The 27531-nt window shown below is 37.7% G+C and overlaps 3 protein-coding genes across 5 annotated transcripts in view; 2 read left to right on the top strand and 1 right to left on the bottom strand.

The window, feature by feature from the left end:
• The window catches only part of LOC133516799 (DENN domain-containing protein 5B), a 63883-nt gene extending 52917 nt beyond the window's left edge, over positions 1–10966 (bottom strand). Inside the window, exons 1-9 of one of the 2 annotated variants that reach the window (XR_009799286.1) lie at positions 10600–10961; positions 10417–10526; positions 9335–9505; positions 7299–7534; positions 5327–5471; positions 3282–3426; positions 2162–2296; positions 1817–1995; positions 1231–1333 (exon numbers count right to left, since the gene is read on the bottom strand). Coding sequence is in view for 1 of the 2 variants with exons in the window: in XM_061849772.1 (XP_061705756.1) it covers positions 1231–1333; positions 1817–1995; positions 2162–2296; positions 3282–3426; positions 5327–5471; positions 7299–7534; positions 9335–9505; positions 10417–10526; positions 10600–10705 (1330 nt within the window). In the remaining variant the exon portion in view is untranslated. Of the gene's footprint in view, positions 1–1230; positions 1334–1816; positions 1996–2161; positions 2297–3281; positions 3427–5326; positions 5472–7298; positions 7535–9334; positions 9506–10416; positions 10527–10599 lie in introns of both variants that reach the window. The other variant, XM_061849772.1, reaches the window with a different exon arrangement.
• Positions 10967–11320: 354 nt separating this feature from the next.
• LOC133516801 (beta-1,4-mannosyltransferase egh) lies at positions 11321–24345 on the top strand. Its single transcript, XM_061849773.1, has 3 exons — positions 11321–11410; positions 11596–12400; positions 16041–24345. The coding sequence occupies exons 1-3, from the start codon at positions 11391–11393 to the stop codon at positions 16611–16613; spliced, it is 1398 nt and encodes a 465-aa protein (XP_061705757.1). The 5' UTR covers positions 11321–11390; the 3' UTR covers positions 16614–24345.
• Positions 24346–27016: 2671 nt separating this feature from the next.
• LOC133516798 (eye-specific diacylglycerol kinase) overlaps positions 27017–27531 on the top strand; it is a 342395-nt gene continuing 341880 nt past the window's right edge. The window contains exon 1 of one of the 2 annotated variants that reach the window (XM_061849769.1): positions 27017–27381. In XM_061849769.1, the coding sequence (XP_061705753.1) occupies positions 27299–27381 (83 nt within the window). In that variant the 5' untranslated portion in view covers positions 27017–27298. The remainder of the gene's footprint in view (positions 27382–27531) is intronic. The other variant, XM_061849770.1, reaches the window with a different exon arrangement.

Here is a 27531-nt window from a genome sequence, read left to right as displayed (position 1 = left end):
TCCATGCTTCGCATCCGTAGGTTAGGATTGGGCGAATCACGGTCTTATAGATACTCTAATACTACTAATACTTTTCTCAAAATAATAAAACCGGCAACCGGGGCAACGCTTTTGTGCGTAAAGCACCAAATATCAAATATCAAACATTTATTCAGCAAATAGGCCACAGGGGCACTTTTACATGTCCATTTTTACAAACAATAAATTAAAAAAAAAAAAATTACAAATATCGAATCTATGAAATAATAAATACTTTATTAGAGATGTATACTGTCTCTAAATGTCAAATTACACAAAAAAAAACTATGATAAAAAAATAAAACCATAAAATACTAAAATTCTTTAGAGATGTATAAGTCTCTAAGTGTCAGAGATAAAATATAAAAATATATATTAAATTATCCTTAGAGATGTAGAGGGTCGCCAAGGCTTGAATTCTTATATAAATAATTAAAAGACAAATAAATTAAAACAGACAAGAACCGAATGAAGTGTCTCACGTTAATGTCACTCAAAAGTAAAGTTACATACTTTAACATAACCTGTACCCCGTGTAAGCTTAAACAGACCGGTCTCCACAAACAGCACCCGTTCACGAGTATGACGTGTATCTCAGCCATCGCTTCCCTCAACCTTCATTCGGGAAAGTGACCATACCCAAAGGTATACTAAATTAGTTTTAAGATCAAATGAATTAGTTTGTCGTTCCCATACATTGGAACATAACTTGACCGAATCATATAGGATGTACATAAGAAAAAAAAAATGGAAGGAAGTTGGAAGTAGCTTCCCCTTAAATTGTTTTTTTACCCAAATAAGCTATATGCATGCTAAGTTTCATGCTTTCTTCCGGATAGGACTATATTTTTGAAATTTGGCAGAGAAATGTGCCGGACTATATTAAAAACTTCATTTCATATGATTTACAATCATTATACATATTTGTGTGGAAGTTATAAAATTAATTGAAAGTTGATTTAAAGAGAAACGTCTGCAAACGATATTTCATAGCTTAGAAATGAAGGAAAAGTGAAGTAGCTTCGCAGCTCAGTTGGAAGAGCGATGGGCTGGTACCCCGGAGTCGCGGGTTTGATTATCATCCGAGACAAGGAGTTTTTCCATTTTTCTTTTATTTCCAAGCATGGTAGTTATAAAATTGCCGGTACGGTTATAAGGGCGTAATGTGTATAAGTACACGAAATGTGTCAGCCAGCTTAGGATTTCGCTTACCCGACGGTAGCGTGCAACTGCTGCTCATGTCACTCATGTGTTTGTATGATGTCCCGTTTATTGGCACGCCGAGTCTCGTGGGCTCCGTTTCAGGTCTTTGAACCTGGAAGTAAAATATATAATGTAGGATTTATAATAACATACATGTATTTTAGACGACCGGTTTGGCCTAGTGGGTAGTGACCCTGCCTACGAAGCTGACGGTCCCGGGTTCAAATCCTGGTAAGGGCATTTATTCGTGTGATGAGCATGGATATTTGTTCCTGAGTCATGGGTGTTTTCTATGTATTTAAGTATTTATAAATATTTATATATTATATATATCGTTGTCTAAGTACCCTCAACACAAGCCTTATTGAGCTTACTGTGGGACTTAGTCAATTTGTGTAATAATGTCCTATAATATTTATTTATTTATATTTATTTATTATTCAATTATTCGGCTAAGTGCGACTTTTCACTTAGTGTTCTGAAGTTCTGAGCGAGCAATCGTTTGTTCTTGCGGTAGATGAAAACACTTCAGCCGACGTGACACAAGGCCACCTGTCCTGTCATTGTTGTCTCCAGCACGACAAGGGCACATTACCTGATGCTTGTCCAAGATGTGGTTGAGCTCCTCTACGAAAGCCGTCCGGTGCGGGAAGACGGGCAGCTCCTCGGGCAGCTGGATGTCCGGCTTGTCGATGTCCACGAGGCACAAGGCGGCCTCCGAGCCCAGCGCGATGTTCCGCGCGCCGCTGACGGCCGCACTGTCCGCGTGAAGACCTGTGGAAAATGATGCTAACATATCTATTCTCCAGGAGTTCAAGGTTTCAGCAAGCGTGCACTCTCACATTGTGAGCTACTTCGGCCACGATTCGACCTGCAATGTAAGCTGATTGTTGCGAACGTTAAGGATACGGGAGGCCACCGTAACCGTAACAATACCGACCCATGACGAACGGCACGGGCGCGTCGAGGAAGTGGTGCAGCGGCGCGGGCAGGATGGGCACGTACACGTGCGCCCACGCGAACGGCAGCAGCAGCGCCACCACGCACTCCGCCACCAGCATCAGCCTGCTGTAATCTGCAACGAGCGGAGTACATACACCGTGTTTTTATTGATTTCCGTTAACTTCGGGGTATCGGTAAGTACGTTTAAGGAAATGGCATAGGTAATTAAAAAAAAAATTGTTATTTTTAATTATTTTTATTTTTATAAAAAGTAATTAAATGTTGCATATAACGTAGTTATAACACGGACATTACATTCAACTCAACTAAACAATTGAAAACTGTGACATATCAATGTCATTTCGAACATCAATCGTCCGAGATAGTACTTTACGTTTAGTAGCAAATCATAATCATAATATATTAAATCGATGTAGCAAATGTATGAACTCGTACTAAACACTAATAAATATGTAAACAGGCCCTAAGGCAAGTGTACACGCTCGTAAGGGCCTTATAAGATAATAAATAATTATTGATTATCTCCGAAATGGAGTCAATTAGAATACCGATATCTTTGAGAAAGTTACTTAATTTTAGCTCAGGGATGCCCTTGAAATTAAAGCAAATCAAAACAAACACGGTGTATAGCTACCGTCATATGGGCGTAAGGTAAATATTTCTGTTCATTACTTTTCTGCTCACAGGAGCTCTTGTGGAAACGAAACGGCCAAACAAATATACAAGGCGCTGCGAAGTTACTCCCTTATGCTCGTAATGTACAGTCACGCTCCGTGATTGTTGAGCCACTTAGGGTTCTAGCTAAACTAGACATCCCACAGCGTAACTATTGAACAACCAATTTAGCTAGGACTCTAAATGGCTAAACAATCACAGAGCGTGACCGTACAGGATACTTAATAATAGCCCCCGTTTGGCCTGTTCTGGAACTACGAAACCCTACACTGAGCACAGCCCGTTACGCTCTTAGCTGATTTTTTGTTAATTAATTTAAAAGTCCCTGTGAACCTTATCGCAATGCCCCGAGGGTGATATTGAGCTGTAACAACGCGCGTCAATTGACGTTTCTGGCGGACAAAGGGTTAAGAATTACTTACCACTGGATCTAATAAGCACCTGGTGCTCCAATAACACACATGTAAACAGCTGGACCACACATTCCACTCCTAACGTAGAGAACATTACTCGAAGTGGGTAGTCGAGCAACGGCAGCTCCTCAGGTAAATTTGGCATTCGTATCACCTAAAACAACACTTCATTGTATATTACATAAGGAAGACAAATTCATGCTTCAAATGACATTTAGATGGCGCCGTAGGACTCCGTACATTATGGAGTACTTACACCACTCCAGTGACCACTAAACTCAATATTTTCATTACTCATGCTCTGAAAATGGGTCATTGTTGTTCTACAAGATGTGCAGAAAGTGATAGGTTTCTGCACTAGAGCATCTTACATTCCAAGTACGTACAGTATCTCTATTTTTTTTTTTTACGATAGGCAATTGGTATTGGTGATATACCTGATACATTCTCGTTTTTATGCCATACGATTAAGACGAAAGAGGACGACCGCTTCTCCGTGCAAACATTGTCCCCATTTTCCTCTCGGGATATTTTTTTTTTTATATATTACGTCGGTGGCAAACAAGCATACGGCCTGCCTGATGGTAAGCAGTATCCATAGCCTATGTACGCCTGCAACTCCAGAGGAGTTACATGCGCGTTGCCGACCCTAACCCCCTCCCACCCTCGTTGAGCTCTGGCAACCTTACTCACCGGCAGGAACACAACACTATGAGTAGGGTCTAGTGTTATTTGGCTGCGATTTTCTGTAAGGCGGAGGTACTTCCCCAGTTGGGCTCTGCTCTAGATCTGGAATGACATCCGCTGTGCTGTGCCCTACCACACAAAGCGAGATGACATTCACAATGCCCATACCTCTCTTGTGGACGTGGTTTAAGGACATACCCGGGTCCGGGATATTAACAAAAAATACTTTTTCGTTATTTGATGTATATTAATCATAGCTTTGGAAAAAAAATAGAAAGAAATATGGAAAATTTAATTTAACGAAGGGGTTATTGATTTTTTTTAAATATGATGGTGATGATGTAATCCTGTTATCCCTCATTAGGGGCATAGGACTCGCAGAAGAATCTTCCATTTGTCGCGATCCTGAGCGGCTACTTCCAGTTCTTCCCAGCCGAGTCCAGTTGAGCCAGTCTCCTTCTCAACTGATCGCCTCCATGTGGTACGAGGCCGCCCGACCGTCTACTGCCAGTAGATTGCCAGCAAAAACCAATGGACAGGTGGTTGTCCAGTCTACGGAGTGTGTGTCCGAGCCATGACCATTTCCTTACAAAGATTTCCTGGCCTATGGGTTTCTGGTCAGTCATCTGCCACAATGTGACGTTCGAGATAGTTCGTGGCCAGTAAATCCCTAGGATGAGTCGCAGACACTTGTTTATAAACGTGTGATGTCCTTCTTCACAAGCCAAGTTTCGCAAGCGTACAGCAGGATCGACTTGACGTTGGAGTTGAACATTGTGATTATCGTACGGTCGAGGAAATAGATTCTTTAGCAATTTGCGGTTCAAGTAAATTTGGTTGCACATACTTATGCTATGAGCTTTCCAGTGTAAAGTGAACCACAACCTGCTAAAGAATCAATTTCCTCGACTGTACGCCGAGTTATCACGGTGGACGTCCATCCATACTGGTTTCAGCTGAGCATATGCTGCTCGCGCCTTATTGATGCGCGTCTCAACATCGCTGTCCGTTCTCCCTGACGGATCGACCACACTCCCCAGGTACGTAAATCGGTCCACTTGTTCGACTGCTTCACCGCTGATGTGCATCGGAGCTGCATCCAAGGTGTTACGAGTAAGACGCAAGTCTTGTTTTCGAACAGAAATTATAAGAGCTAGGACCTTTTAATTTTCTTATGGAATTTGTTTCTTGCTCTTAACCTTTATAATAATAAAAGTCAAACGGAGGGTCATATTAGCAATGGTGAATATAAAACAAATTGTGTAGAAATATTTTCCATAAAGGAAGGAAAATGGGGACGATGTTTGAAGGAAAATGGAGATGCGGTCGTCCACTATCATCATAAATAGATAAAGCAGACTACTTACAACGGGTACCGGTTCTAAGTGAGGTTCCGGTGGTGGCAGATACAGGCGCAGGGCCTGTCCCGGCAAGGGCACTGGCACTTCATATAGCAGATTGTAAACATAGGACTCCGGACTAAGACCCGGTCCGGGCTGTCTAGGCAGTGATCTGAAATTAAGTCAGTCAAAATTTTTGAAGCTGGCATGTGAATCCTGCTTTACTATGGTTATATCGACTAATACTTTATTTATGCGTTATATACGTCTATCAAATCTAACCATAGGAATAGAACCACCACATAAGATAACCGAAGGTCACCACATAAGCCAAATCCGTTTTTTGTCAAATGCGCCGTCTTCTGGCCCAAGTGTGTCGTGTTTCGGAGGTTCCGGGACAAACTGTTGAATCCGACACGACAGCAGCCGATTCAACGGAGCCACGCCGTTTGTCGCCTAAATTGTGTTTAGTTGTAATTTTATAAAATGTATAATTATGTATGTAAGTATATAAGGTATTTGTAATATGGGCCTTGTTGCCTAAATCAAATTTTTAAATAAAAGAATGAATAAAATAAGCGCTCCGTGCAAATTAAATATGGGAGCGCGACCGCTCATTTCTACGCCCACAATTACGAGCAGTACTCGTGTGCATTAAAACAAAAATTAAGCTTTAGGGGTGCACCTGGGCTGTTATAGTTTAAAATGGTGTAGAATACAACTGAGGTGTGCTGCTCGAATCGTAGGATGTTACATGTGAAATTGAGCTTCTCTGTGGTACCTCGTGCTCTTTGTAAACGCTTCATAATGCGGTGTCTGTGTAGTCGGTGCATCTAACAAACCGAGTGATGGTATACCGCACGACTACGGAGGATTTTTATTTTTTTTTGCGGTACAAATACACAAAAAAAAATTCATGTACTAAAAACTACTAAACTACAGTATTAAAAAAAACTTGTACGGTTTAGGCACTGTGACATAAGGGTCGTGGTCGTACTGGGTAGATGCTATCTGACACGACCACGCTTCATTTTAGGAAATAAGTGGTTAATTTCATAGTCAAAATACTCGAATTTAAACTAAACAGTAGTATAGTGAATTTATACGCTGCTCGCACTGTTAGTGATTGAGAAAGGAGACCTAAGCTCTCCGAAACATGTCGCGCGAGTGACTAAATACGTGAGTGTAATCCGTAGAATTATTTTAAAGTGAAAATACTATAAAATAAATGTACTTCTATAAAAAATGGTGATCATACGGCTTAGGCATTGTAACTATAACGGTTCATGAGATACAGCCTGGTGACAGACGAATAGACAGACAGACGGATGGACAGCGGAGTCTTAGTAATAGGGGTTTTATCTCTAAAAAACAGTTCAATTTTTTTAATACAAGTACATAAAAGTCAATTTGTTTTCGTGAATCTGTACCGCAAAAGAAATTACTTCCGCGGTCACAATAAACCATTGAATATCGTTTGTCCCAAGCCATTATTGTTAGAAAGAAACACGATTTGACAAAGGTTTGTAAGACGTTGTTAAGTTAAACGAATAAGGGGGTAAGTGACTAATTATTGTTCACAATTTTTTTTTATCAGGTTTTTAAAAATTCGAAAACAAAACGCGTAACACACTGCTGAAGTTTTTCATTAGGCTTAACATCGAGTCTCTATTGTTTCCCATATAGTTTTAAGTCATAATGTATTGTTTGTCCGCATTTTCGTTAGCCATAATTTGGGTTTTCTCAGAAACGCGTAACTTTTCAGGATTGCCAAAAAACAAACCTAACCTATCTATGGGATAACTTAAGGAAATTCCTGAAAAACTAATACCTACGCCATATCTTGGGATTAGTTGTCAAGCGGACCCCAGGCTCCCATGAGCCGTGGTAAAACGCCGGGACGACGCGAGAAAGAAGAGTATAGCACTCTTCTTTCTCGCGTCGGAAAAAAGGCATAATTTGTATACAACATTCTTATAAAATGATAATTTGTCCTTACCTATATAAATTTTCTAAAAACAACTGCGCTACCCTCACATATGGGTATTGGCATATTAGAGCTATACTTTTGGCTACATAAAGTTTATCTTTGGTTACGTCGTAATAGGTGAGCGCAGCGCCCGAGTGTGGAGCGAGCTTGAAGGACCTGGGCAAGGATCGAGAGCTCTCTTTTCCATTGCTTTTTCTGTGCCCGGGTGGAGTCTGTCCACTAGATAACTCGGTGATATACATTGCCTGTAAGGATATTTTGATACACTAAAGTGAACAGTCACATTATAATAACTAGCTAATATGTAATAAAGCAAAGCGTATACAGTCAAGTTCATAAATATGTATACTTTTGTCCATTGCAAAAAGGCAAATATTTATGAAATCAACTGTACAAAATCTGTTACGTAAGTAAGTATATTCTCAGAAGCACAGAGAGAATGGGAAGAAGAGACTAGCTGCAGACAGTCTAAAATGATGGTCAAGGGCATTGATCTCAAAAGGTATCACCAGGTATCTTCTAAAACTAGGTAAGAGCAGTCTGAGAATATTGACAGGTATCATTACTGGTCACAATACTCTCAACAGACATCTCAAGGTAATGAAAATAAATGGAGACGCCTCCTGTCCACACTGTGGTAAGCAGGAAACTAGCTTCCATCTACTAGCAGAATGTATCATGTACGCGGCACTGCGATATAATACATTTGGTAGAGACTCACTAATAGAAAACGAACTAAAGGACGACGAACTTAAAAGATGTCTATCTGTTCTGCAGGAAAACAAGAAAATTTGAGGAGATTGGTATGGGAATGCCGCTGGGACAATAACCTGCAGCTCCAACTTCAGGGAATTGGGCTGAATGATCGCAACACGCGATCGACAGCCCGCCTGCTTCCGGCCGGGCGTCCCTACACTACATCTACATCTAAGTATATTCTTTATTGCATCAACAATTATATATTTTGCATACATGTAAAACTACAAATAAATTATAAAGGAAAATATAACCAGGTAAAAACAGGCGGTCTTATCGCTAAAAAGCGATCTCTTCCAGACAACCTTTAGGTAGCAGGAAATTTAGAACCCATACAAAAGTTAACAGTTAGTGCAAGGAGCTAAATATGGAGACTATTAAACACAAACCAATACCTAATACACTAATAAATAATACTAATAAGTAGTGAGCTTGATACAGAAAAATAATACTATGCATTCCCCCATATTCATTGGGATTAACCTGTATTCTATTCGGTAAGAATCCTGTAATTTTTATTAGAGTTACTATACCTCTCGCTAAAAATAACTTGGTAATCGCATACGTAAGTGGTTTATTTTTATGACTATTTAGATATTTAATTGTGACTTGTAAAAACCAGAGATTTGTTCATTAACATTAACATTTTTTGGGTAAAAAATAAAAATATTTAGAAATAGTGCTGAGTTAGGGTATGATAGAAGTATGAGACAAATTCAGCTTACCTCAAATACCTACTCTAAAATGTCTACCAACTATTGTCATTAATAATGATGTCTACCATCTCCCCAGATGATCTCCCCATGAGATGGTAACAAATAATACAGGAGGTTACACAAAATTATTAAACTGTGCTTTTGTTTAGCACTAAAGCTAACTGGATTTCAATAAATCAGGGGTGTCATATTTATGATCCAACAACTGTGTGGTGTGGTACTCTTTGCCTTATGTTTGGTTACAAACTGTATAAGTTTTTTGTAAAAAAAAACATTTTTCATACAAGCTTTTATCACTACTCATCAAGTACTCATCAAGACAATTCTAACAAACCAATTAAGTTGCATTGTTTTATCACAGAGTTCCTATGGCCACCGGCTGTCTTCATCATCAGGTCAGCTTGATGATACCATAATATTGCATTGTCATTCAATTTACATATGTATGCAAATTTTCAGCTTTATCGGAAACAGGGAAGTGGGTCAAATTTAACTTGCATTGTTGATTATAGACAACGGCACATGTGATTCTGGTGAAACTAAATAAAAGCTTGTAACAGTAAAAGAACATACCTGTAAAGTGTGCATGGCACTGCAGATATTTCTGTTCCTAACTTCTTCATAGAAGATAAGACTAAAGCCATAGTAGCGGGAAGCATTTTCTCTGGTCACAACAAAACTATGGAACTTTGCCTCTAATGAATGTTTCTGTGTCCTGAACTGGAGACCAGCCGGCAGGCAGAGCTGTAAAGATGACATTAGGTCTTAAAAGACTGAAGTTAACATGGAATTAAATTTGGAATGTCTGTCTGTCAGTGTTGTATTGATTTGTGAAAGACCCTTTGAGCCCTACTTACAGATAATAAAATGAAATGGGTTAAGTGTGAATTCAACTTGCGCAGCTAGGGCTCCTGACAATTTGCCAAAAAACCCACACAGGTAGGTTCCACCAAAGAGCCCACCTAGCAAGTGCACAAGTCCCAAGTAGGGGTTAACACCAGCAAAGAAGTTTTAGTTAGCATATTATTTAGGTATCAGTATGTTTGAAAAATTGAAAATTATGAAATCCATTGTACATGTTTTTGTTTTACATTGTCATAACATCCAGACTTGTCAAGAAATGGATATTGTTACATTTACAGGACAACAACACTATGAGTAGGGTCTAGTGTTATTTGGCTGCGATTTTCTGTAAGGCGGAGGTACTTCCCCAGTTGGGCTCTGCTCTAGATCTGGACTGACATCCGCTGTGCTGTGCCCTACCACACAGATGACATTCACAATGCCCATACCTCTCTTGTGGACGTAGTTTAAGGACATACCCGGGTCCGGGATATTAACAAAAAATACTTTTTCGTTATTTGATGTATATTAACCATAGCTTTGGAACAAAAATAGAAAGAAATATGGAAAATTAAATTTAACCAAGGGGTACAATGTCCCTATCCCTGTGATATAAGTATATTATGGTAATAACTATCTTACTATGACATATAAATGGTATCAACTGATGTTGTGCAAGTTACACAATGTCAAACAAACATGAAAAATAAATGGACAGACAGACGGACATGACGAATCTATAAGGGTTCTGTTTTTTGCCATTTGGCTACGGAACCCTAATAAGAAAGTATGTATAAGAACAATTTGCTCACCATACAAACAGCATGTTCATCAAATGGATTGCTTTGAACATTGTCAGGGTAGTGAGCTAATATTTTCCCCTTATACGAGCGGTCCAAAGGAGACACATGCAAGTTGTCGCCTAAAACAAAGAGATCATCTGTTAGTACTCACAGTAAAACAACATTCAAAACATATGGTGTTTTACTACTGACCACAAAGCCTGTCAGGTTCCAAGCCAGAATCAAAATCTAGCCCACATATAGCAAAATAATCTGCAAAACGACACCCGACTGATAAATCAGACACAGACATATTCATATCGACCCGTTATTTACTATACGAAGCACTTTCTCTTCTAGTCACTAATAAGATGTTATTTTCCAGCATCTTATTAATGCTTTGTGTTTGTGGGCAAAGGTTGTAAAATATAATTATTGGTTTTGCACATCTTCATTCCACACATATTTTAACATAACAAAACAGAATACATTTTTACTATAAAGCTATATTTACGCGAAGACTCGAAACGTAAATGGTTTTTTTTATACGTCATACGTCATTTTGAGTTAGGGATGCCTTTTGCTAGAACTAGTGAATGAATCGATATGTCGGTGTTTCATTGATTCATCGAAACGCGATTGATCAAAAAAGGCAAATGCAAAACAATCTTTTTTTTTTCAACAGCTGAAAAAAGTAAATAAATGAAAATATTGTATGAAGATACTTTTCCCCTACTGCTTGCGTTCAAATAGACCCCGTTCGTATAGAAGGTGGTCCGTCGTACGTCCGTTAAGGACGCAGCTTTAAGTGAAAGCGAGTCTGCTACGCCCGTCGTTATAGCTATAAAAATAAAAATTCTGTACAATGGCCAAACACTGGCGACACTGCGAAATCGTTTGTCAATATTGACAGATCGCTCAGCTTTCTTTCTTGTCAGATTGTGTATAGTGACTATAGTATAGGGGCGTGTGTTCGGCACGGTTACGTACGGGTCGGTTGTGTTATGTTAACCAACGGACTTAGGTGAGTTATTCAAAAGACCCCAGGATAAAGGATTTTGTTCTTCCTGCAGCGCTGCGCTGTAAAAATATCTTCACCAGCTTCCTATGTAGAATGATGATTTGAGCAAACCCGGGAGGGTCTAATGTACATAATTGTGGTAATTTCCCATTATATTAAACTAATCGAACATTTTATATTTGTTTCAGAATGTTACGAGGACGTGTAAAACATTTACTACACTGTATTTTTTATTTCGCCTTCATATTTCTGTTCCTTGTATTTGCTGGTGCCATTAATTTAAATGAAGAGAAAAATGCTATTCCCGATCCCTGGGAGACTTACGGATTTTATGGGGCAAGCATCCTTTACCTCCTCAGGTTATGTACCTTGCTGACTATACCTCAGGTGCTGTGCAATTTTGCTGGATTAATATTTTTCAACACCTTTCCGGGAAAGGTTAAATTAAAGGGTTCCCCATTACTGGCACCCTTCATCTGCGTCAGAATCGTGACTAGAGGTGACTTTCCAAAACTGGTGAAGACTAATGTTTCAAGAAACATGAACACTTGTATTGATGTTGGAATGGAGAACTTTATGATAGAAGTTGTCACAGATAAAGCTTTGAATCTGCCAAAGCATAGAAGAGTGAGAGAAGTGGTGGTCCCGTCTGAATACCAGACAAAGAGCGGTGCTCTATTCAAGTCTAGGGCACTCCAGTATTGTTTAGAAGACAATGTCAATATCTTGGCAGAGACTGACTGGATTGTGCATTTAGATGAAGAGACTCTTTTGACTGAGAACTCTGTTCGAGGTATATTGAATTTTGTGCAAGATGGACAGCACCAATTTGGCCAAGGCCTAATCACATATGCTAATGAGCAAGTGGTCAACTGGCTGACCACCCTAGCGGATAGCTTCAGAGTGGCAGATGACATGGGCAAGCTGAGGTTTCAGTTTTATTGGTTCCACAAGCCTCTGTTCAGTTGGAAAGGCTCCTATGTAGTTACACAGGTATGTATATTTCAGTTCTACTTTTTTTCCTCATGTTACCCTCATATTCTTTCACTGTTCCTGGGCAGTTTGGGTAACCTCCCACTCTATCCTCATTACACCTAACTCTTGCTCCACTGACCAGCGCTAAGTAAATTTAGGGTGACCATATTTCCATCTTCCATCATGTCGGCCATTTATTTCAACCTCATTTTAAAATATTACATTTTGGTCAGTTTAAAAAAAAATTGTCAAATAATTAATTTAAATATTATGAGTTTATTGTTATCTATGTCATTTCATATTATTATTGACATTGGTTGGCTTGCTTCCCGGCATAGGCCTCCTCTAAGACCTTCCATTCATCTCTGTTGGTTGTTCTTTTTGTCCATGTTGGTCCAGTGATAGCTCTTATGTCATCTTCCCGTCTGTGGTAAGGTTTGCCTCTGTTCATTTTCCCATTTTTGGTGTACCAAGTTGTAACAATTTTTGACCATTTCTGTCCTGGTTCTCTTAGCATGTGCCCAGTCCATTTCCATTTAAGGTTATTTGTTACATAGGATACATCCATTAATTTTCTGTTTTTTCTTATGGTGCTTAGTCTTATTTTGTCTTTCTTTTTGAGAATACTTCTCTCTATGTTGTGTTGGCATACTTCTAAGGATTTCCTATTCTTTTGTGTTAAGGCCCAAGTTTGGCAACCATAGGGCATGACAGGGAGGATGCGAGAGTTAAACAGTTTACTTTTGCATTGTGTACTGTTTTTTCCATGCAATACACACTGTTTTCTGTTTCCTTGTCATTTTGGTGTTCTGGGTAAATTATTTGTCTCAGATATGTGTATTCATTTACATATTCTATTACATATATTGCTGTTTATTGACATTTAAATTTTTTGTCCATTTCTCATGTTTAGTTTAGTGTAGATTTCCAATCCCACGTTTCTGCTTTCATAAGGAAGTTGCTGTAACATTTCTTGCAAATCACCTGTGTTTTCCAAGAGCAGTATGAGATCATCAGCAAATTGCAAGTGGCTCAGAAATTTTTTCATCTATTTTTAGACCATATTCATATTTGACTAATTCTCGAAACCAGCATAGCAGCAAATATTTTAAAAATCTAGACATAGTTTTAGGGTTCTACCAGCGATATACTATAAAATTAAGGACAATTTTCAAAAGGTACTAAAATATTTTATATGACAACTTTTTTCATAATTTATGATGTCAATGAATAATAAAGACTGTAATAAAAGAAAATCAAAGCATTTATTTATATATTTCAATATAAACCACGTAACAGAGCTTTGAAGTTTGAAAGCTCAAAATAATTAGGCGCAAAATAAACAATATGCTATATTTGTACTTTTTTTAGAATTGTTTTTTTAACACTCGCTTATAGCTAGAAATATAGTCTTACTAAAAAAAATGAAAAGGTTTTGTAGTTACTCAAACAAAAATAAACAAAATTAAAATATAGTAAAATAATATTATATTTCATCCAAAAAACAGCTGGTAGAGCCCTCAAAATATATGTAAAAAAAAAATATTACTTATGTTTTCTGTAATCTATAAAAAATAAAGCAACTTTTCAATGCTATTGGGTTCCTCAATTCAAAATTTCGTGTTCCACGGGACACCCTAATATTCATTCTAGTTCAAGTTTCTGAATATTTGTTCTAAAGTTGCTGAAAACAGTTTACGTGAGAGTGGGTCTCCTTATCTCACTCCTTTATTCAGCTGGAATACCTCTCCTATTGTTTCTAGTTTTATTTTTGCTATTATGCAGATTATTCTTATATATTTGTTCTTGACATTTTGCATTTTCAGCGCCAGGGCCACTTAGTGTAGATATATTTTTAGTTGATTTTTAACCGACTTCAAAAAATGAGGAGGTTCTCAATTCGACTGTTTTTTTTATTATTTTTTTTTTTTTGTATGTATGTTTTCGATTTCTCCGAAAATCGTGAACCGATTGTCAAATTTTTTTTGTTAATCGAACGGGTATAGCCCCGAGATGGTCTGATGATGGGATCTTGGAGAAATCGAGGGAACTCTTCAAATGTTATAGGTACATGTATGGCGCTTTTGGTATTATTTGAAGTCGGTTTTATTTTTTGTTATAAAGTTTTTAGTCAGTATGATGGTGTATATTAGATAGTACTTACATTTGTACATTAAAACTTTGTTAAGATAATTTTGGAGGGATCAGTGAAATAAACATGTCTTAGGTGGGAAACTGTATATTTATTTCATTGTTGTTCATGTATGTCATAGTTTATCACGAATAAATGCTATGATTTCTGATTTCTGATTTCTGATTTATTTTGTAATCGTTTACGGGTGCAACAATTTCAAAGATTCAAAGAATTTATTTGTACAGAATACACGTATATACATGCAGATCATATTGGTACAAAAAAAAACAAAGTTCCAATGTATTCAGTCTGCGTGCAGACATGCAAAGATTATAGAGGGGCACATTCTAACATTAAATCATAAATCAATACAAACATGCATAAAGAATAATATATTTGACGACCGGTCTGGCCTAGTGGGTAGTGACCCTGCCTACGAAGCTGATGGTCCCGGGTTCAAATCCTGGTAAGGGCATGTATTCGTGTGATGAGCATGGATATTTGTTTCTGAGTCATGGGCGTTTTCTATGTATTTAAGTATTTATAAATATTTATATATTATATATATCGTTGTCTAATAATTTTTATTTTTATTTTTTTATTTTTTTTTATTTTTTTTTTATAATAATTAGTAAAAAATATGAAAATGTCAATGAAAAATAATTGCAAAGTCAGTTATTTAAATAATCCTTAATACTATAAAAGCATGTGTCCAAAAGCCAGCTAGTCAATTTCATATTTTTACCTACTTTAACTCAAAATTCTAAACAATCAACCTTGCAGTCGCTTTGATTTCTGTAGGCGTAAGGATGAAAACTAATGTTTACTACAATTATTGGTTTTTACTTTTACAACTATTCTATTCTCATAATTTACGATAATTATTAATATACGATACAAACAGACGGATATGGAGAAACTAGTTGATTAAGGAACCCTAAGAATCTTTTACCCTAACAAACCGATATATGAAATGGCGGTATGCCAGTGCTGCTAACTTCTTTCGTTCGTTTCGTTTGCGTAGTGGCACGGGCGGTACGGCAATTATCTAAAATCGCATGTTTTACATGTATTTTGCAAAAGTTTCATTTAGGTACAAAAGCGAATCCCATGTTACATCCCGCGCATCATGTTGAAAATGACTTACATGTGTACCTATTATGTGTAGATATTATTAGGAAAATCGTATTAAGTAAAAGTGATCGTTAGCGGTCTTAACTGGGTTTTACTGTGCCTACTTTGATAACTAAATTTCAAGTGATTGAAATCATAAGTAGGACTTAAGCCATACCTGACATACCTTTAGTTATTGATTCAAGAAAGTCACATGGTGACAAACGCTAATCGAAACTAAAATAATCTTTGGAAATTGTCACGTGACTTCTTAGCATTCGCATCCCGTTCCCGATACATTTTTTCATTTCGTTTCGCGTTTGTCGATGTAAATACGATCGTCATCTTCGCTCGGCCCTCTGATATGATGTGTAGTTTCTCTGTTTATCAAAGCCATTATTATGTTTCCAGATGGGTGCAGAAAAGAGAGTGTCATTCGACAATGGTTTGGATGGATCCGTGGCTGAGGACTGCTATTTCGCTATGAAAGCTTACATGGAAGGTTACTCATTTAATTTTATAGAAGGTGAAATGTGGGAAAAATCTCCGTTTACATTATGGGACTTTATGCAGCAGAGAAAAAGATGGATTCAAGGTATTCTTTTAGTAGTTCATACTAAGCAAATACCAGTACTTAATAAGATCTTTCTGGCCATATCATGTTATTCTTGGGTGACGCTGCCGTTGTCAACTAGTAATGTATTTTTAGCCGCTCTGTGCCCAATCCATGGTCCCCAGTATTTGGATTTAGTATGTGGATTTATAGGCGCCGTAAATATTTACATGTACATTTTCGGGGTAATTAAATCCTTTCCTTTAAATAGATATGGTCCTATTAGATGTATCATGTTTGTCGTCGGTGCTCTGGCGACTATACCACTCAATATTATTATTGAGAATATTGCTGTAATATGGGGGGTTTTAGGCAAAAAGCATAAATTTTATATTGTGAATAAGGAGGTAAAGGTCCCGGTGACCGTGTGATTCTCCAGTTATTATGTATCACATTGTTAGGTTTGTTACTGTGGTGAGCAGTGTGCACAAAATACTTAAGTGAAATCGTTTTGCACTTAAAACCGAGTGTGTTGATGAGAATGCATGCTGATAAATGGAAAATTGGAATGAGCGGAAAATGTAGTATTGTTTGTTTCTAAATGAAGCAAAGTGACTCGAGATTTCTTTAATATCAAGCTATTTTATAATAGGCCAAATATTTAACCTACTTAAATATTCAACTCATCTTCATATACAATTAATAAATGTATACAATTGATTATATGATTGAATGATTGTTAGTTCCATGAAAGAATTTCATTATCTGTGCATAAGACAGAAATGAATAGATACCTAAATATCTTGTGATAAGTTAGTACCACGGTAACGGATGTTAATAGATAAATGCGTGTGTACCTATCTAGAATAACGTAATAATAAATGAATACCATTGATATATAATTCGTTATGATTAGGTTAACTTTTATCGTAATTTGTGTTCGATCTTGAGTAGAATTTTCTATTGCTATTTTAAAGAAAATCCCTCAATTGGAAACCTGAGGTAAACTTGGGTTTCCACACATTTTATACCTATTATTAACTTACGCACGGTGTACTTAATATTTAAAACAAATAAATTCGAATAAAACTAATCTTATTTTACAGTATTGGTTGTAGAATAGGTAATTTAATTTAGAATTACCAGGTTATATTCTAAACCATTAGTTGTGGTAAAAGGTATATTTTATCTACAACTCTGATCGTTGTTTAATATTATTATGAAAACACAACATAATTATATACCTACTCACATACCTAAATGTATTTTAGACATAACATGTAAATACACATCGTTTATGAAATTTCGTATATAAAAATAGATTGGAACGCATATTTAATAATATAAAACTTAACATAACAGTGTAGGTGAAGTATGCCTTGAATAAATGCTGAGTTATACGAAGAGATGTCTGTAAGCGATTTTCGCTTCCAGTTTGACAATTAAATAGATACTTATCTAAGTAGAATATCTATCGCATTTGATAACTGAATACATATACTGGTGTGATATTTACTCATGGCGTCCTTGTTAAAGGGGCATTGGAACCAATTACTGTTTATTAGTCTACTGGACCTTCCAGTCATGCTGTAGGCCCAATTGTTTGTACGTGACATTTTTTATAATTGCGCCATTACATTCAATAATTATGTATACCTAGTACTTATAATTTATTGTGACCACCCATTAAACTTTTTTGTAAAAAATGTGCGGAGATATAATAAATCTGTTCGTGATAAATTGACAAGTATCGAAAATCTGCGAAGTATCGTCTTAGAGCGCCTTTTTGAAACGCGCCGACAATATCCGGGTCCACACAGAGCGAGCATACGCGCGAGGCATTTTCCTGCCAGTTTAGACGTGCCTCGGCCGTATTGTGCGTGAGGAAATTGCCTCGCGCATATGTTCGCTCTGTGTGGACCCGGCTAATGAATAGGTACAGCAGTGACGGCCTAGGCTGGCAAAGTGGGTTCGAGCCGCGCATGATGCATACACCCCAGTGGTTGTTATTAGTTTTAAGGTATATATTCGTTGTCTAAATATTTCCGCGCATTTATGTATTCAGGAAATTACTAGTTATATATAATTAAATGCAATGTATATATAATTATCATTGCTATATAAGGGATTTCCAGCCTTGTATCCAATTCGGGTGGATAACTACTTGGCCGTCTATGCCTGATTTCCCGACCTCTGTAGTGATGTGCTATTAATTATCTATAGACTTACTTATAGGTAGTACTAATAAGATTATTATGAATGTTATGGTAAAGTATTAAGCAACCATTTCATTTATACTATGATTGTCGCCTGCATGAATGACATGAGATGTTGGGTAGCCAAGTACACTGTAGTTTGTTGGATATTTAATGAATAAACAAAGACACGCTACCCACACTGAGCCGTGTCAATCATCACTCTTAATCAGTTATAGCCTCGTAAGGAAAAATGTGTACTGTGAGACACATTTTTCCTATTTTTAATTTAGACCTTGTTAAGCTTAGAATAAAAATAAAAGTGGAAAAATTACTGTCTTGGGCGAGACTTGAACTCACAGCCCCTGGATCGATACTCCAGCTCTCTGCCATCTGCATCTGCTCAGATGGCAGAGCGCTGGAGTATCGACCCAGATGCCGTGAGTTCAAGTCTCGCCCAAGACAGTAATTTTTCCACTCTTAAATTTAATCTAAACTTAACAGCATCGTTCGCAGACGTTTCTGCTTGTTAAAAATTAATTTAGACCTTGTTGTATAGTAAATTGGTATGAATTTAGTTTGTCGGGGAAAGCAATTAAACAAAAGAAATGCTACATTATTCGGTTAATCAAAGGTTCTAATAATATTACGCAAATCTCTTCGTAGTGGGCGCCTCTATAGTTCGTTGTTTTAGCATTAGAGAAAAGGTAAACATCTTAACGTGTCTTTTTAAGGAAAATTATTGAAAACCGCTTAAAAAAACTTACATTATTCATGAAAGCAAAAAAATGAAAAAATATGTATATGATTTATAATTGTTACATATTTGCTGTGACTTATTTTACAAAAGTGAATTTAAAAAAAAGACACGTCAAGATCGCTTACCTTCTAGCACATACTGAGGGCCTACCGCGAAACACGAAAATCGAAGTTTCGTTATCTACCTCTATATCACTTGCATATTCGAGCGATAAAATGGCAGATAATGAAATTTCGATGTTCATGTTTCGCGGTTGGTCTCTGTAAACAAACCGCCTTGACGCATAATGAAAACTTTTAAAAAAACAGACATGGTACATAAGTTACTCTATGGTTTACGATATGTGATAGTGCTGATCTCTGGCGGCAGAACATTGCAGTAATACTCCCTATTACCTAGATTGGAACGGAGTGTACACTGTAATGTAATGCACATTGGGCCTTACGAGGATGGATTATTTTAGTTGTTATGTGGCGTTATATTATTAGTTGATTGACCGATTCATGTAAAGAAAAAGTCCAAGTACATATTTTATGTTAAAAACGAGTGCTGATAAATGAATAATGCTTCTACACATTAGTCAAGTCAGGACAAAAGAGCCTATCTACTCCAATTTTGTGGTATGCAAACACAGCCCCGTTATCGTGAACTGAAGCACATGTTCACTTCACAGTATTTAAACTACAGATCGCCGATATCATTGACATTTTTCACATACCTATCCCCTCAGCTGTGGAAAAGCCCCTCGCGCCCAAGCAGTTTTCAAACTACCGGAATTGGCTACTTGACTGTTTTTTGTAAATAATGTCAAACGATCTTGATTTTCCTGAGGATTTAAGCAACACAAAGGTCAGAAATGAGAGTTAAAGTCTGACGCTCGCAGTCGACAATTGAAACGCCTCTAACAAAATGATAATGTGATGTGACGTCACATTATATAAGTCTGTCCTAAATGTATGGAAGATCAAGGAAATTGCCATTTTGATCCTGAAATATTGCGTTTATGTGTATAGTTGTCATACAATTTATTTTTCAATAAAATGTAAGGAATCGAATGGTACCATTTTCTTTTCTATTTTTGAAAGACCCAAAAAAAAAAATTTTTTTTTTGAGACTTCGAGCCTTTTATTTTTTTATAATCTCAATATAATTCTTTAAATTCCACTTTTTATAATGGATGGCACATTTTCTATCCATTTAACTCAATATTGTTATAATATTCAACATGTGTCAAGTACCCAATACAAGGATAAAGGTGAAACTCTGATGTCAACTACTTACTTACTTTCCACAGCTCTGGGGGTATAAAAGTCGAGAATTATATCACCATAAATGTTAGCTGATTGAGGAGTAAGTGGCACAACTATCTTAATTGAATCCAATCCTAATTAATTTTTACGCAAATGTTATCAAGATTAGAACGCGCGATGAGTATCGAGATGACAAGAACACTTTTTTTTTAATGGATAGCAAATGAAATTCAAACAGGCCATAATGAAATAATGATGTATTATGTTTAGGCATATTTTTGGCAAGTATACATGATCTCGTAAATTTATTGATAAATTAGAGGTAAAAATCTCATTTTAAACTTGTGCTACCAAATTCGATATCAACGAGTATGTGATTTTTTAATACATTGCATGCTTGCAAATACGTGCATTCGGTAGCCTCGTCATATGCCTACAGACGCCTTGGCAGTCTTAGGGTTGCTTCGGCAGCGTAAGGCGTATCTAAAGACGCCGTGGTAGTCTTCGGGAAACCGAGGCAAAACTGAGAATCGACCGCACCGCGCGCACTGCCATTTGCTTGAAGACTCCATCATTGATTGCAAAAGTTTCTCTTGTTTCAGCAAAAATAGCAACGAATACTATAAGCTTGTTATGATTTGTTTAACTATTCGGCACACTACTCGGTTTTATAGGGGCCAGGCCAGACTTGGCATACCCAAAGACGCCTAGAAATGGCTTAGAACACTTCGGCATGTCTATTATGCTTCGGCATGCCCTTAGGGATTCCCGAAGACTGCCTCGGCGTCTGTAGATACGCTTTAGGCTGCCAAAGCACCCCGAAGTCTGCCTCGGCGTCGTTAGGGACGCCATAGGCTGTCGCAGCCACACAAAGACTGCCAATGCGCCAAGGCATGGCGAGGCTACCGAGCCGTGCCGTGCCCTGCCCATAGTAGGCGCCGGGCCTAAATAGATTAACCTGTTTGATTTTGTAGGAATAAATAATTTTAGTGTTATATAAATATTAATAGATAAATTTATTCTGAATTGCCGTTAACTGAACATAAGAGCTAAGCTACCAAGAGAGTATTCAGTTTTTCTGTTCGCATCAGACTAGTCATTTAAAACTTTACTTCGCATATTATTAGGATTAGTATCTTAATGAACTTACCTGATCTACTGCAATTGTTTCATGAATTTCATTATATAATTAGTATTGAACTAAAACAACTAAACCGTCAAAGATGAATGATGATTAATAACTGAAAGAAAACAACGTTCTAAGTATACTTACCGACTATACATACCTGGCTATTCGATTAAAGGTTTAGGATTTACCGGAGCACACACGGTTACAGCATCCGGTTGGCCAGAAATGTTTGTGCAGGCCGACCGGAGCGGGTATTGGAATAGACTTGAAGGTCTAATCAAACTTTAACCCTTTTCTAGGCATAGTACCATTTATCGACCACATACGCGCCATTAGAATTTCAACTTTAGCATTCCGTTTTAAGGTTCAAATTAGATTACACTTTCAGGAAATGTGACTTGTCTTCAAATTAATCATCCAAGCTGGATTAATTGGAATATATTTGATTTTTTTGTAAAACCTTATAGATTAGTGCGGCCTGGAAAAGGGTTAAAAACTTCGTCTTTATCCGTTACTGACTTATTGATTAAGTCCGCCTAAGCTAAATGTACACATACTTGAACTGAACAAAGTGAGGCGGGGTAGTTATAAATGTCATATTTTCACAAAAAAATTACATTAGTGATGACAGTTACACTTTGACATTGCAATTGCTATATGGAGTTAGCTTGGGCCGACTGTATTTGTGCATGTCGTCCGGACTTAAGTATTAACAGATTAAGCTGACAATTTTAATGTTCGAATTTGCCTCATGTGCAGTTTTTTTGCAAGTAATTAAAATTCAATTCCTTTAAATGATACCATGCGACGCATAAATTGGTGTTTGAAAAATATCACACATTTAAATAGAAGGTATTCGGAAAGGGGATTGTATGAGAGTCGTGTCTCTAGAATTAAGTGATCTGTGCGTCTACTGAAGGCTTGGGACTATAACAGTTATGTCTTTTTATGTATCTAAAGCAGCTTAACCAGAAGCAAAAGACGGCTAAGGGGCGTAAAATGATGCAAAAAAAATGCTGGCTTCGTTTTAGCTGCTGCAACAGCTGGAGTAGCTGGACACATATTGCGGTAGGAACAAAAGTACATTGTCAAGCCAACGTTACACTCCAGTTTAACGTTTGGCGCCTTACAGCGCTATCTATTTCAGCGGTCACAACCTCTGCTACTATATTTTGCATTAATATTATGCGTCTTAGTAATCTTAGTATGCCTTTATCTATTAACTTTTCTATGAAATAATCATTATAGAATAAACACGTAAACAAAGACTTTAATATCATTATATAGGTTTAGAGTTGATTTTTATTTTTTAAATATAGTTTTTGGTCACAAATGTTTTGATGTTTTTTATGTATTTCATTGGTAAGTCAATGCCATAAATGTTACAAACGCCTGATAATAACTGTGAATTAAAATGTATGTCGCTGTACCGGCTTATAAACTATATTGCATTTCCAATCTTAACCTTTGGCATGCTTAGGAGCATATCTGCGCCATATATATTCAACTTAAAAATGAAGTTGTCACGATTGCTAAATAAATGGCAAACTTTTGACACGAGCATACAAAAGGTTAATCGTCGAATAGTATTTTATTTTGGCACTTTATGTCTTCGAGCATTTAACCAGATAAACGTCAGTCCATACAATGGATATGACCACTGACTGAGGTTTTCGACAGAAGGGTAAGCTCTTAAAGGTGAATCCGGTTGGTTAAATGATTTTGTATACAATTCTTAAAGACGTGGATTACCTTCAAGTGGTAACATACCTGGGTAACGTCGCATAAGTATTTGAATATGTTAAGTTAACGCAATTTATACTGTGCGACAGTACTCACATATTTAGTTACTCTTATAATACTTTTCTAATGTATTTCTTTCGTTGATTAAGATTCTAAAGCCCCATTTACACGGAGCGAGAACTTGCATGTTTCAAATCAAATATTCTGTAATTGTGATTTATCTGTAATAAATAAAAAAAAATAAAAAAAATACCTACTTCGATATACGACGAAAAGTCTGGCCTAGTGACCCTGCCTATGAAGCCGATGGTCCTGGGTTCGAATCCCGGTAAGGGTATTTATTTGTGTGATGAGAACAGATATTTGTTCCTGAGTCATGAATGTTTTGTATGTCATGTCATTCGGCCAATGATATGCAACATCTAAATTTTATATAGATATATTTAATAATACCTATTTATGTTCCATAGATATTAGTAACTTATTAAAATGAACGGGTTACTCACGTATTATTAAGTCGAATAAACGCTCGACATGTTTCGATCCAGTTTCAGAGGATCTTCATCCAGGAGCACCAAGTGCGCTGCCTTTACACGTAGCGTGCTCGACCAGTAAAGGCGGCGCACCGGCTCTTTGATGAAGATCCTCTACAATTGAATCGATACATGTCGAGCGTTTATTTGACTTTATAAATTAATAGGTACGTTAAAGTAACCCGATAAATATGTTGAATATGTTCGAGTCTCAAGATAGTGAAGTTTTATAGTTAGAATCTATGACACTGTTCATTCAAACGATCCAATAACGTGTATTTTTCTTGAATGATAGTGGAAAACGTTAACCATGGCAATAAACTGTTGGACGAAACCTATTCGTTGCGCCCTCTGTAGTGATCACTTGGTAATGAATAATGATCAACACCGCTTTGTGTTGATATTTATTCAGTACGTGTAGGTACTTGTGAATGTAATCTGTGTGAAATGTAAATCGTGTGCTCGTGTATGTGTCTTACGCTAATAAATGTTTGAAGATCACGTAATTAGTAAATAGTGGCATAATTCAGATAATAAATTGAATATTATTACAGATTGTGGTTTTATTGTGTGTATATAATATTATGACTATGACTATAAGGGTCGGTTGCACCAAACCGTCAGTCACCGTTAAGAGGGATGTATAGCAATTACTTGTTCATATAGGTACAAAAAAGAAAATGTTTTCCACTTCTAAATATTGTCCATTCTCCATGATATTTTAGTATGGTTTTGACGACACTGGCTGGTTTAGGAGGGTATTTAGATATTTAGGTTTTTACTCGAGAATAAGTAGCCTAATTTCATCGCGTCACATGTCCTGTCGTGGCTCAGTTGGAATACATTCGCTTTGCAATAGCGAGGTTCTGGGTTCCAACCCCCGAACACTGAATTCTTTTTTTTTCACTTTCATTTCCTATTTTTGATTAACTAAGCATTTTAGGAACAGAAGTTTAAACTTAAATGTATGCTATATTGCTTTAATTGCCAAAATTAATATCATAGCTAAAAGAGGGAAACGGTTTTCAACATCCCCATCTAACAGCCCCGGCAGCAATATTTGCCCGGGATGGCTGTCACGGCAGAAAGTTACGGTAGGGCTCGTGACATTATTTTAGACAATTTTAGTGTAGATAGATTACTAACATCCGGCGATGCCTGCTATAGGTCTTGTCTACAAAAATGCAGGGCATGGATTTACAGGAACATAGTGTTACGACACGAGTGGGAGGAGGGGTACGAATAACATCTTTGTGTCCCGGCTTATCTCGCCTGCACGTGCAGGACCACGTGGTCCTCCTGCTGATTAACGGAAGACATAGCAACAGAGAAGGAAAACTTGAATCAAACCCGGCTCGGTGCCAGCCGCTATGCACCTGCAGCCGATCCGACTCCGCGCGTATTGACTTGTCTTTCCCGCGGATCTAGTTGGTGAGGTCGAGAGAGAGTCACAGGTCTTGGGCAACTCTGTGTCTCTTCGTTTGTGTCCCAGGCGATGCAGAGTCTGTGGAGAGCTCACTTCATCCACGATGGCTTTGCCGCGTGGAAAACAACACGGGGAGTGGCAGTGTGTCCTGTTTGCCGCTCCCGTATTGGCTTACACAGCCATGAAAAACGTTGTCGCCCTACCTGACACTGCTTGTGTAGTCTGTAATAGACTCGAATGCCAATGATTGAGTGTTACGAATATTTATTATAAATCTCCTGTTGATATTTTAGGAAAGGTATTCGATGTAAACAAATGTGATTTAGCGGATTAAATTACCAAATCCTATGGATATAGAACACACAGAGTGAAGTTCCGATGGCCCTCCTTTTGCCGACGAAGATGGAGGTGGTTATATTTTTACCATTCAGTGGATCACTGACTGATCGTGGTCGTTTGGAAACGGGAATTGGACTTTCTCTCCCATTCCCAGTCTGTAGCTGTTCGCCAGTCAGGCGCCGCATATTTGTCTTAACCCACATCAGTTGAACAGCTTGCTACTTTGCTGTGCGGTATTTAGAGCACCAATATACTATTAAAATTTTATGCATTTGTTTGTAGCATAGCCATTCCGTCAAATGGACGAGAACTAGAGCTGGACGGAAAACCAGCGCAATGATCCGTTCAAGCTTTGTAAATCACTTAGTGTTGTTTAGATAGCTTAACTTATAACCTAGCAAGGCATGTAAACAATCAAGTAAGTGCAGCCATTATATGGAAGGTAATCTATTAAACGGTACGTTACCGCCGTAGTACGGGACGATCAGATTGATTGAATAGCTTATTTTATTTGGCCACCGTCTCTCGGGGCCCGTAAAGTTATTAGCTACCTACGTTATTGGTTTCCTACTAAGCTTACTGATTAAGTAAGATGTCTTAAGTGATGGAAGCTATGAAAGTTTCTTGACAACTTTAAAATAGACGGACCGGATCGCAAGACTCCCGAGAAGATCCCAAGAAGAATACAAACTTTAGACCAGTATTGGGTCGAATTTCAAGCAAATCATAAGAAACTTTGTGAAGAAGAAGACATTGAGCATCTTTACTTCTCCGAAAATCAATATGGAGCCACGGAACATTTTTATCGTACCACCTGGCAGTACGTTAGCACCTTCATGAAGGCGGAACGTACCTAAGTCAGCAGATATATTAACAAAGGCATCAGCATCAAAAAGGGGACCATCGCCCCAACCAAGTTGTGATGATAGGAGGGATCTGGCCCGGCCACCGCCCGAGCAGCAACTCCAGGTACCAACTTTGTAGTAGTCCAGCGGGAACTGCACTGTACTAGCAGCCCATTTTTTTTCTGTGGGATTTGGCTTTAAGCACTCAGGCCATAAAAAAAAAAACAAGAATTTGATACTATTCGTATGAGTGACAGCTAAAACCTATGCTGGCGCCATCTGTAAAATTCTTCGACCGGCCAACTTCATTGTACTTGTATTTGCATTTGCAGCCTCGAAGTAAAATTAGTTAGATATTGGGCTATAACCACGAAAATCGAAGTTCGTTAATTGCGGGCATTTTTCTCTGTCACTTGAATTACGTCTTAGTAAGAGTACCTAAAAGAGAAAGATCCACATAATTTGCGAATTAAGGTTTTCGCGGTAAGTCCCCGTTCTATACTTACTACGGTCACACTAATAGTGTGACCCACACTATCAATTTGAAACCACAGTTCATTTGAATTAGTAGAGTAATTTAGTATATTTTACAACAACTCATGTACGGCACGACGGCTTAGTGTTGTTCGTGTAGGTAGCCCGTTTTACTCTTTAAAGGGATTAGGCACAGAGCTGAAGCCGTAATGGTGCGTTCGTGACCCGCTTGGTACCTACTCGTATCGATGGCGCATGCTTATGCTCCATGTTGTCTGTAAGTTAACTTCGCTTAATTTAATAATAGTATGTGAAGTAATCTTTTACCAAGGGTAAAGTGTATGGCAGTCCACGGCTTCGGTTCGGCGCGGCGGCTTGTCGTGCTCGTGTGTGTTGTCTCGGAGTTGTGTCCTTAGGAAACGATGAGTGAGGTACCGGATGTGGTGGTAGATACTTGCAACGGAGTTGCCGAGGATGATGGCGCGGAGCAGAAACAAGATGAAGGGTAAGTGGTTTTAGTTAATAAAGACGGTATTTCACTTGTTTTGGATTGTATAGTATAGCGGCGACTTGCGTAAAAAGTTGCGGTTCGTACGTAAATTACCTAAGCTACATAAGGTGAATAGTTTGCTCCCCACTGGTTAATTTTGCTTCA

This window comes from Cydia pomonella, chromosome 4 (genome assembly GCF_033807575.1).
Source record: "Cydia pomonella isolate Wapato2018A chromosome 4, ilCydPomo1, whole genome shotgun sequence".
NCBI lineage: Eukaryota > Metazoa > Arthropoda > Insecta > Lepidoptera > Tortricidae > Cydia > Cydia pomonella.
This window is presented reverse-complemented; position numbering and strand designations above follow the sequence as displayed.

Coding starts and splice junctions, on each gene's coding strand:
- LOC133516801 (XM_061849773.1), top strand. CDS start 11,391: ATGTTAACCAACGGACTTAG. Junction 11,411..11,595: donor ATGTTAACCAACGGACTTAG/GTGAGTTATTCA, acceptor TATTTGTTTCAG/AATGTTACGAGGACGTGTAA. Junction 12,401..16,040: donor GCTCCTATGTAGTTACACAG/GTATGTATATTT, acceptor TTATGTTTCCAG/ATGGGTGCAGAAAAGAGAGT.